At 40.6% G+C, this 11760-nt stretch overlaps 1 protein-coding gene across 2 annotated transcripts in view; it reads right to left on the bottom strand.

Moving 5' to 3' along the window:
* Window positions 1–1225: 1225 nt before the first annotated feature.
* PRPF18 (pre-mRNA processing factor 18) overlaps window positions 1226–11760 on the bottom strand; it is a 45956-nt gene continuing 35421 nt past the window's right edge. For both annotated transcript variants that reach the window (XM_010365957.2, XM_030940426.1), the window contains one exon: window positions 1226–1825. In XM_010365957.2, coding sequence (XP_010364259.1) covers window positions 1745–1825 — 81 coding nt within the window. In that variant the 3' untranslated portion in view covers window positions 1226–1744. The remainder of the gene's footprint in view (window positions 1826–11760) is intronic.

The following is an 11760-nucleotide window of genomic DNA, read 5'->3' as shown; positions in this document are numbered from 1 at the left end:
ATCCTTACCTTACTCCTTATACAAAAATTAATTCAAGAGGGATTACAGACTTAAATGTTAGACCTAAAACCATAAAAACCCTAGAAGAAAACCTAGGTAATACCGTTCAGGACATAGGCATAGGCAAGGACTTCATGTCTAAAACACCAAAAGCAATGGCAACAAAAGCCAAAATTGACAAATGGGATCTAATTAAACTAAAGAGCTTCTGCACAGCAAAACAAACTACCATCAGAGTGAACAGGCAACCTACAGAATGGGGGAAAATTTTTTCAATCTACTCATCTGACAAAGGGCTAATATCCAGAACCTATGAAGAACTCAATCAAATTTACAAGAAAAAAACAACCATATCAAAAAGTGGGCAAAGGATATGAATAGACACTTCTCAAAAGAAGACATTCATACAGCCAACAGACACATGAAAAAATGCTCATCACCACTCGCCATCAGAGAAATGCAAATCAAAACCACAATGAGATACCATCTCACACCAGTTAGAATGGCAATCATTAAAAAATCAGGAAACAACAGGTGCTGGAGAGGATGTGGAGAAATAGGAACACTTTTACACTGTTGGTAGGACTGTAAACTAGTTCAACCATTGTGGAAAACAGTGTGGCGATTCCTCAAGGATGTAGAACTAGACATATCATTTGACCCAGCCATCCCACTACTGGGGATATACCCAAAGGATTATAAGTCATGCTCCTATAAAGACACATGCACACCTATGTTTACTGTGGCACTATTCACAATAGCAAAGACTTGGAATCAACCCAAATGTCCATCAGTGACAGACTGGATTAAGAAAATGTGGCACATATACACCATGGAATACTATGCAGCCATCAAAAAGGATGAGTTCTTGTAGGGACGATGGATGCAGGGACATGGATGCAGTCAGAAACCATCATTCTCAGCAAACTATTGCAAGAACAGAAAACCAAATACCGCATGTTCTCACTCATAGGTGGGAACTGAACAATGAGATCACTTGGACACAGGAAGGGGATCATCACACACCAGGTCCTATTGTGGGAGGGGGAGGAGGGATAGCATTAGGAGATATACCTAATGTAAATGACGAGTTAATGGGTGCAGCACACCAACATGGCACATGTATACATACGTAACAAACTTGCACGTTGTGCGCATGTACCCTAGAACGTAAAGTATAAAAAAAAAAAAAAAAAAAGAAACAACATTCAAATTATACCAGTAATAATATTTACATTCAAATTCTATTGCAAGACAGCAAAAGTTCAGCAACATTTAAGGACTATAAAGTTTCATTCAATGGTCCCATGTTTTTGAAATATATAAAAATATTTTATATAAATATTACACAAAAGACAATATGCAAATTATAGTATTTTACTGAAATAATTAAGTCCATCCTCAAATGTTTCTTTTTAATCATCTAACCACAACTTTCAGGTCAACTGAAAAAAAGGTCATTTTAAACCCCCTTCTGTTGTCTACAGATTTAAATTGTGAGGAAAAGTCTTTAAAACTTAATTTTGGACTAATTAAAATGAAAGCAAGAAAGAAAAATCAGCTTGCAGTCAGATATGAAACGAAGGCCAACACAGTTCTTAAAACCAATCAAGAGTTACATCAAGTAGAACTCAGAGATTGGAAACTCCAGTTTTCTTCTTTCCTCATTCCTGTTGGTAATTCCAGAAGTCCACAGTCTGCTTCTGTACGTTTCTTATTGTTATTAACACACCATGCACAGATCTCACAGTGCATTGTACTCCACACATTTGGATGGGTCTGTAGGAAAGTGTTTCTGGCAAATGGTCATTAACCTCTTCAATCCCTAAGAAAATAAGGAAAACAAGTTGGTTATGACATGGTTAAATTATTCTTAACTGCCTTCCTCTGAACTCACATCAGTTTGTCAATGTCCCCATTAAAGCACAGCAGACCAAAGCAATTTCACTCAGATGTACGCCTAGAGAAATTTTTCCTGTGCACCTGCAGACCTGCACAAGAATGTTCATCGGAGAACTGTTCATAGTAACAAAACCGAAAAACTGGAAACTCAAATTTCCGTCCACAGAAGGGCATATGAAAAATACTTTAGTGTGCTCACAAATGGGATATCTTACAGCAGTAAAAATGAATTAACTCTAGCTACATGTAACAATTTGGCCAGTCTCAACCAGATTCCAATAGAGAATTAAGCTCTAACTGCCCAGCCTAAGGCATCCATTGTATGTAATCAGATAACTTCTCCCTTATGCATCTAAAATTTGGGAGACTATTTATGTATTATGTTTGGAGGACTCAGAAAATACACTCAAGTTATTTTCTGTGTTCTGTTGTCAAGATGAGGGGCTCCGGTTGGGAAAGGCCGATGCATATGAATCTTAGAAGCAATGTTGAAAGTAAAAAGCAAGGGGCATGAAGTGTTACTGCCTTCAGTGACATCCTTTTCATAAAATTCAAAAACAAGTAAAAAATGTATTGCTTAGAAATACACACGTAACATGGTAGAACCGTTTTTCAACAAGAAAGGAAATGACAAACTTAAGTGCAAGGTAGCGGTTACTTCTGGAATATGGAAGGAAAATACCGTTTCAATGGTTTTCAGAATGTTCTAGTTCTTAAACTGGGAATAAGGCTTTTAGACATTCATTTTATTACTTATTTCATAACTCGTGTTTTACATGTATTCTTTTGTATGCACCAAATATTACACAATAAAACCATTTTAATTATGTCAGTAAAAACTGAGTGCAACATTCCAAGTGTGACCTGGCCATTCTTGCAGGATTCACTAGAAGCAGTGACTGCACTACTTTTGTTGTGTATCTTGGCAACTGTAACCAAGACCCTTGGCTGTTTTTACAGACACACACCTAATTCCCACTGATCTCACAAAATTCAAGTACCTTCTGTCTCTACAGCAGTTTGGCCAGTTCTCCCGTGATTTTTTAAGCTGATGACAACAACTGTCACTATTCAATTTCATCCTGCCTCTTTCTTTTTTTTTTTTTTTTTTTTTTTTGAGACGGAGTCTTGCTCTGCCGCCCAGGCTGGAGTGCAGTGGCCGGCTCTCAGCTCACTGCAAGCTCCGCCTCCCGGGTTCACGCCATTCTCCTGTCTCAGCCTCCCGAGTAGCTGGGACTACAGGCGCCCGCCTCGTCGCCCGGCTAGTTTTTTGTATTTTTTAGTAGAGACGGGGTTTCACCGTATTAGCCAGGATGGTCTCGATCTCCTGACCTCGTGATCCGCCCGTCTCGGCCTCCCAAAGTGCTGGGATTACAGGCTTGAGCCACCGCGCCCGGCCGCATCCTGCCTCTTTCAACTCATGCCTCGGTCTGTGATCTTTTAAAATCCTTGGTCAGTTAGCTTTAGTTATTCTTCTTAGCTTTCTCATCCACCACTCAGTAAACATGTCCTCTAAGTCATTATCCAAATATTCAATACCCTGTACAAACAGGCCAGGGCAAGGGCAGAGACCTGAGACACACCACGATCGAGCTCTCTCCAAAATGATCTTGGGAAGAGTCTGTAACCAGCAATGAATCCTATTCACTGTGCCATCCATTAACACACACATTTCCTTGTTTACAAGGAAAGACTTTGCCAAAGGTCTTACTCAATGTAACTTAACACCTGTTAAGCTCAGTAAAATCACCAAAACAAACAACAACACAAAAATCCCTGCAAAATCTCGTTGGTCCCATAGTAAGCAGACAACACAAATATTAATCATAGTCAGTATCCATGTGTTATGTGTCCACGGATTCAACCAACCCTGGCTAAAAAATATTTGGAAAAAAACGGCAACAAAAAAAGAATTAAAAATAATACAAGTAAGTATCATATAATAACTATTTAAATAGCATTTACATTGTGTTAGGTATTGTAAGTAATCTAGAGATGATTTAAAGTATACAGGAGGATGTGCACAGATTATATGCAAATACTACGTCATTTTCTATCAGGGACTTGAGCATCCAGATTTTGGTATCTGCAGGGTCCTGGAACCAATCCCTGGAGATATTAAGAGACAACTGACATACTTCTATGAATGGAGCCATAATCTAACAGATTCCACATCAAAGAAACAGGACTGTGAAGTATTTAAAGTTCTTGGTGGATTCAAGGATTGCCCATATTATGAGATTTAGGAATTAGGGGTGTGGAGGGAGATTATCTTTTAACTGATTCACAAGAAGGGTCTTTGCACACGTAATTCACTTTGCTCTTTTGTTGTTTGTTGTTGTTGTTGTTGTTGTTGTTGTTCCCTGTGTAATCAGGTATTTGCTTTGGGATAAAGACCATTCCGTCACATAGTCCAGCTTCTCCTGCTACGAATTCTAATCATGTGTCTGCAGAACTGTGATTGGTAGCCATGGAAATACAGGTGATAGCACTAATTTGGCATCTTAAGGTTCCTGAAGGCATAGGTGAGAAGAAGGGCAAAGTCAGGCAAGAGAACACCCTGATGAAATACAAATAGCTGCACTCAGCAGCAAAGCATGGCAAGGATTGTTATGAGCAAGTAGAAGGCAAACTGATGGTTTGCCTTGGAGGTGGTTTTCCCCATGTTAGAAGAATCAGAATCATTGGTGTGTGCTCATTACAGAAGACATGTGTGATGCCTATTCATACTCACTAAGCAGATTCTATGGTTTAAAAACATATACTAGTGTTCTCCTTGAAATCTTAGCTGCCAAAGGTTGTGAAAATCAATCGTTCTAGTCATAAGTAGTTACCACAGAGCACTATGATAAATTTCTGTAAACAAGTTTGAGAGTGCATGGGAGAGATAGGTGTGTAATCTCAGGACAACATATGGTTATTTTCCAAATGGAAACAAATCTTTTCAATGAGACCCCTCAAGATTTCAGTTTGAAACTGCTTATGGATGCTTAAGCCAGTAAAACAATGAGCTGCTTAGCTTAGCTTATGGCAAATGGCTTAAAAACTCGTGGTATTTTTAACTGGCTTTTTATTTTTATAAAGGCAATACCCTCATCTAACAAATGTTTATTCAGTGCCTACTATTCTAGGCTGTTCTAGGCTCTGGAAATACAGCAGCAAAGAAGTCAGAAAAAATCCCACCCTCCTGAGATTGAATTGTGGTAAGGGGAGACAGGCGAGAAACAAAATAAATTCATAAAAAAAAAAAATTTCAACGATGCTAAGTGCTTTGGAGAAAATAAAGCAGAGAAGTGGGGTATGTGGACGTGTGGGGCAACCTGAAGGACTTTGGCTTGGACTTTGTGAACTAGGAAGCCACTGCAGGGCTCTGAACAAGAGAGCAACACAATCTGACTATATGTGGACGGGATCAGTCTGGGGACTGCTGCTAAGAAACTGGAGAGGGGCAATAAGAGAAGCTCAGGAACCAGAGAGAAGACACTAGAATAATCCAGATGAGAAGTGGTGGCTGGACCCAGTGGCAGCAGGGAAGGTGGTGAGAAGGGGTCAGGCTCCAGACATACTTTGAATCTAGAACCATCAAGCTTTGACATGGATCGGATATGGGTTGTAATAGGAAGAAAAAAGTCAAGGATAATTCCAGGTTTTGTGTGTATGTTGTTTGAGAAAAAATAAATAAATCACACAATTCTTGCATCGAGTAATAGCAGTCCCCTACCTCACTCTTTCCAAATCCTAATTCCAGCTCTCCAGAGGCAACCCTTTTCAAACCTTTTAAGTGTTTCCTCTGGTATTTATTGCCGTATTTCTAAATACTATACTGACAGTGCTTGGTTTTTCCATCTCAAATACTATTGATATCTCCTGACTTCATACTATGAAACAGAGGATCTCACTATTACACCATTGTCCACTGGCCTCACATATGCACGCACACGCCTAAAAAGCACTTCCTCCCCCATCCTCCCCAAACCACAATTCTTAGTGAAATCAATATTCAGGTTTTTTGTTTTTTTTTAATAAAGGCTACACAAATATCGTTCAAAGCAAACCCACATAACATATGACGATGATGACCTCTCCTTCCATGATTTTTTCCTCTTTTTGTTCTGCTTTTCTAATCCATTCTCCAACCCTCACATGCCCAAACATCACTCGGTACCTGATCAGACACACCAGGGAATATAAGCTCTTCCATTTCTTCCTGGAGTCCTTCGTCCCTCTACTCTAACCTGGACCCACCTGTACTGTTACCATCCTGGAGCATGACATCCCCGCACCTCCAGCCTGGAGATTCCTCTCGCCTTGCTCTGTGCTTCATCTCAGCTCTTGGATCTTTTCGTTTGGGTGGAGGCCATCCTCAGGTAGAGTCAAGACTGCCCACATTCCAATCCCAATTCTACCACTGACTAGCCATGTGACCTTGAGAACTCACTTCTCGACGCCTGCTTCCCCACTTACAAAACAGGGAAACGTTAGTGTCCATCTCATATTGTTGCTGTAAAGTGCTGCGAAGGGAAGCGGAGAGTAAGCACTACATAAGTGTCAGCTATGACGATAATGACTGCAGAGAATGTGTGCATGGGAGATGTCATTAGCCTGTACTTATCCTTCACTTGATGGTTCAGAAAGGAAGAGAGTCAGGCACAGTGGCTCACGCCTGTAATCCCAGCACTTTGGGAGGCCAAGGTGGGCAGATCACAAGGTCAAGAGATAAAGATCATCCTGGCCAACATGGTGAAACTCCATCTCTACTAAAAATAACAAAAATTAGCTGGGCGTGGTGGTGGGCGCCTGTAATCCCAGCTACTTGGGAGGCTAAGGCAGGAGCATCTCTTGAACCTGGGAAGCAGAGGTTGCAATGAGCCGAGATCATGCCACTGCACTCCAGCCTGGTGACAGAGACTCCATCTCAAAAAAAAAAAAAAAAAAAGAGAGAGAGAGAATTCTGAGTTGGACATTATTTCCCTAGCTATTGCAAAGATACTGTTCTACTGTCTTCTAGCTTCTAGTGCTATTAGTGAGAAGTATGATAGTATTTTAATTCCTGCACCTTTGTAAGTGACCTTTTCTCTGAAGTCTTTGAAGTCTTCTCTTTAGCCTTGGCCTTCCAATACTGCATTCTTTTGTGCCTTGATGTGAACTCTTCCTATTCATTTGCTCTGTGTTAAGTGAATTCTTTTCATTCTACAAACTCATGTCCTTCAGATCTGGGACATTTTCTTGCATTAATTCTTTATTTCCTATCTTCCCATTTCTGTTGGAACAGCTACAAACCTTATAGATTGACTCTGATTTTCTTATCTTTTCTGCTTTTCATATTTCCTCAACTTTATCTCCTAACCCACTAATTCTTAAATTTTTGCTGATAAAATTTTTTGCTAATTTTTAAGAGTTCATTTTGATTCTCAGACTCTTTTTTGTAGCCTAAGCAATCCTCCTACCTCGGCCTCCTGAATAGCTGAGACTACAGGCATGCACCACCATGTCCCACTAACTTTTTTATCTTTTGTAGAGAAGCGATCTCACTATTTTGCCCAGGCTGGTCTAGAACTCCTGGTCTCAAGCATTCCTCCCACCTCAGCCTCCCAAAGTGGTGAGATTACAGGCATGAGCCACCACGCTTGGCCTCTAAGGATATTAATTATCCTCATTGAAGTTTTTTTCTGTTCTCTATAATTCTGTTTCTCTGAAGATCTTTTCTTCTGTGTATGTGTTTTGTTCTCTGTTTTCATGCTGGGGAATTTCTCCAAATGTCTGATGGATCTTAGGTGAACATTCATGCTGATGAGTAACGCACTACAGAGCTGAATGGAAAAACTCCCTGAATGGGTGGGACTTGCCCATAGGACTACATTTTCAGATGACAGGGCAGCAAGCTAGTTTTTTCATTGAAGGAACACTTAAGTGTTAGTAACTTAGATCCTTTCTCTTGGGTCAGTTTCACAGAGCAGAATCCTCCAACTTACTGAGGGGTAAAAGCCTGGCTGCCCGCATCAGAGGAAACCAGGAATTAAAGGTGTCATTTGTCAATATTACATACTTCCACTTAATTTTCCTGTTTTCAGTATGGCATCTTACCCTTCCTGAGCAGTACATATCCATCCAAAAGCAACCCAATTTTCTGCCAGAGTGGGAGGAGGGCGGGGAGCTCCACTTGGGCAGGGAACCTCTGGACTACTTATCCTAATTTAAAACCACTCCCTCTTTTCAGCCTTCTCCCATGGCCTGGCCTTTGAGAAGTGCCTAATATCCCCCATGTCCCGAGCTTTTCCAGTTTCTACAGTGGGAACTGACTGGTTCCTTAATGACTGCCTCCCATATAATATTTAGCTATATTCATTTTTCAAATATCATTATATTTATAGGAAAATGTTCTGCATTTAAGTCTAATTGGTGAGGCCAGGTGCAGTGGCTCATGCCTGTAATCCCAGCACTCTGGGAGGCCAAGGCGGGCGGATCACTTGAGGTCAGGAGTTCAATATCAGCCTGGCCAACATGGCAAAACCATGTCCCTACAAAAATATAAAAAAATTAGCCAGGCATGGTGGCACACACCCAGCTACTCAGGAGGCTGAGGCATGATAAGTGTTTGAACCTGGGGGATGGAAGTTGCAGTGAGCCAAGATCATGCCACTGCATTCCAGCCTGGGTGATAGAATAAGACCCTGTCTCAAATAAACAAATAAATGTCTAATTGGTGAACTGTACATAAAAATGATTAAGATGGTAAATTTTATGTATGTCACAATTTTTAAGTCTAAATAGAATATGGAATGTTCCAGATATGATATACAAATTATCAGATACAGTTTGGTTAATCATAGTATGATATAGGATATATCCTGGATAATGAAAGTTCTTTATATCCAGAGAAATCAATAAACCATTAAAACAATGAACCTGCATCCACTAAAAAGATTAGCAATTTTTTTATTATTGCAGAAAACAAAAACTATTTAAACCAAACCAAACTAAAATCACAATTATTTGCCTTGATTTGCCTCTTTAATATATCATTAGAACTTGAGGAAGATATTTTGTTTATAAGTAATCTTTATATTTAAGTATAAAGACATTCTGTTAAATCAATTATTTCTGTACCTTTCGCTAGTCTACACTATGAGACAAAGACTTAAAGAGGAAAGCACAGATCCATTTAGTGGTGCATCCTAAGAACGTGAGGAATATAAAAATAAGATGAGTGACATTTTCCACCCAGCTATTTAAAATTCTGTCATAGGCCGGGCGCGGTGGCTCAAGCCTGTAATCCCAGCACTTTGGGAGGCCGAGACGGGCGGATCACGAGGTCAGGAGATCGAGACCATCCTGGCTAACACGGTGAAACCCCGTCTCTACTAAAAACTACAAAAAACTAGCCGCGCGAGGTGGCGGCGCCTGTAGTCCCAGCTACTCGGGAGGCTGAGGCAGGAGAATGGCATGAACCTGGGAGGCGGAGCTTGCAGTGAGCTGAGATCTGGCCACAGCACTCCAGCCTGGGTGACAGACCGAGACTCCATCTCAAAAAAAAAAAAAAAAAAATTCTGTCATAAACTGCAAACGTTCTAATAGAGCAATAAATTAATAGGCAATACTTAAGTTAAAAATTAATCCTAACTTCACACTACAGGAATGCTCTTTTGACCTGAAACGTGATGTTCAAAACATATGTACTCAGTAAGTACATTTCTATCATTTCAACTAACATCTGTAGTAATGCATTAAAAGGCCAATACTTCAAATACTGTCTATGGGAACTCTTTTTTTTCCCCTTCTTCTTTTGGGACAGAGTCTTGCTCTGTCACCCAGGCTGGAGTGCAGTGGTGCGATCTCGGCTCACTGCAACCTCCGCCTTCCGGGTTCATGCCATTCTCCTGTCTCAGCCTCCCAAGTAGCTGGGACTACAGGCGCCTGCCACCATGCTCGGCTAATTTTTTTGTATTTTTTTTTTTTTTTTTTTAGTAGAGATGGGGTTTCACCATGTTAGCCAGGATGGTCTTGATCTCCTGACCTCGTGATCCACCCGCCTCAGCCTCCCAAAGTGCTGGGATTACAGGTGTGAGCCACCGTACCTGGCCTATGGGAACTCTTTTCACACAAATATATTGTTAAAATTGAATTCATCCAAACAACTCATTCCAGACTTTTAAGTTACTGATCTGGGTCCAGCCACTTGGGATGATAGCAGATAAGGGCAACTGCATGTTGGTTCTAATAAGAAGCCCACTGTAAGTATTAAACATACAAAAACTTCCGTATCTGGAGGACTTACCAAAAAACTAAAGGAAACATAGCTTGGGACTAACTCAAACTGCCCGCATAGTTTACGGTAAGAAACAGACTCTGCTGCTCTTGTTTTTTACTTCTCTGTATTTTTGTTTTCCATGCGAGAACAAGTTTCCAGTGCAGAGGTTCATTTCACAGAAAGTTAACACCAAATTACAAACAACAACTCAAAAATTAAGTAAAAATGTACTCCAAATGATTAATTTGACGGAAGATTTCATTTATGTGCATTAACAGGCTTTCACAATAGAGACTGGTCTGGCTTTTCTTCCAACGGTGTGGTTGAGAAATTTAAGATTTAATACCCTACGGTAAAATGCCTCTTTACCATCAACTAAGCTGCCAGCTAGAAAGCAGCATGGGCCAGGTTAGATCAGCACTTCCCCAAATCTGTTTCCAAAACACACTAGTGTTCTGTAACATTAAAAGGTATTACTATGTAAAACATAAATACTAGCAGTATTTTTCTCTAAAAATGTACTCTTTTAACATGCCAGGAAGATTAAGGAGGTAGACGGCTGTCAACATGCAACAACTCGCCTTTAGAAAACAGCTTATCATAGCCCAGAATGCCAGGCTGTGGCATGAAGCCACTTGACCCACAAGTCTGTGGCATATATTAGAGCACTAAGGCATGGGAGCGTTTACCAACAGCTATGATAGTGAGTGCAACATACAGATCAAGCTGTGATCGCTTATTGCAGTAATGAATGTTTCTGTTGTACCAGTTTTGGTAATACGTGAACACATTACAAACTCACAAATGTTCCACGGACAAATAAATTTGGCAAATGCTAGTATAGATGAAATATGCCAAAACCTGAAATATGGATTGAAATAACTGACATAAAATATTGGAATGATATCTTTACTAGGAACTGTATAAACTTAAGCTTACTGAAAACAACTTGCCAGGGAATAATATTATAGGATATTTACCTTTTGTAATAGCAAAAGCTTAACAGAAATTATTTAGAAGATTATTATTCCTTAATCTTCTAACCTCCAAAGGAACCTGTCACACAATGCACAGATCAATTCATCTATGCATGTCGAGGAGGATGCCAGCAGTAGAACTGGATAATGTGATGATAGTAGTTTTGAGGATGTTACAAAGGAGTGGGCTGGACTTAGGACCAATAAGACACAGTACAGCATCCTAGCGCCGGCAATCCTGGGACACTGTGGCTAGCCCGAGTTCTGAAAGCAAAGGAGGAGAGTGGCCACTGGAACCTAGGGAGGGTAGCTGTATGGAGACAGCCACCCAAGAGAAGCGACAGCCTTGGGCAGAGGGATGCAGTCACCCTAGGGGTTCCTCCAGGGAGGAAGTCGGGAAAATCAATACCCTAAACTCATTCTTCTCCAACCAACAAAATGCCTTCTAGTCCCTCTCATCGTCTGCTCCAGTCAGAAGCCACAGGGCAAGGGTGCCTATCAGTGTCACTGGTAAAAGTCACGTTTGGAGGGAACACAGTGAGGAAGGATAAGAGTGGCTCTGGTAGGGCAACAGCTCTTTGACATGCATTTCACCTCATCTTTTTCTCCTGTCTACCTTCCTTCCCTTATTTT

This window comes from Rhinopithecus roxellana, chromosome 11 (assembly GCF_007565055.1).
Source record: "Rhinopithecus roxellana isolate Shanxi Qingling chromosome 11, ASM756505v1, whole genome shotgun sequence".
In the NCBI taxonomy this organism is placed as follows: Eukaryota; Metazoa; Chordata; class Mammalia; order Primates; family Cercopithecidae; genus Rhinopithecus; species Rhinopithecus roxellana.
Note: the sequence above shows the minus strand (reverse complement) of the source record. Positions and strands in the feature narration are given on the sequence as shown.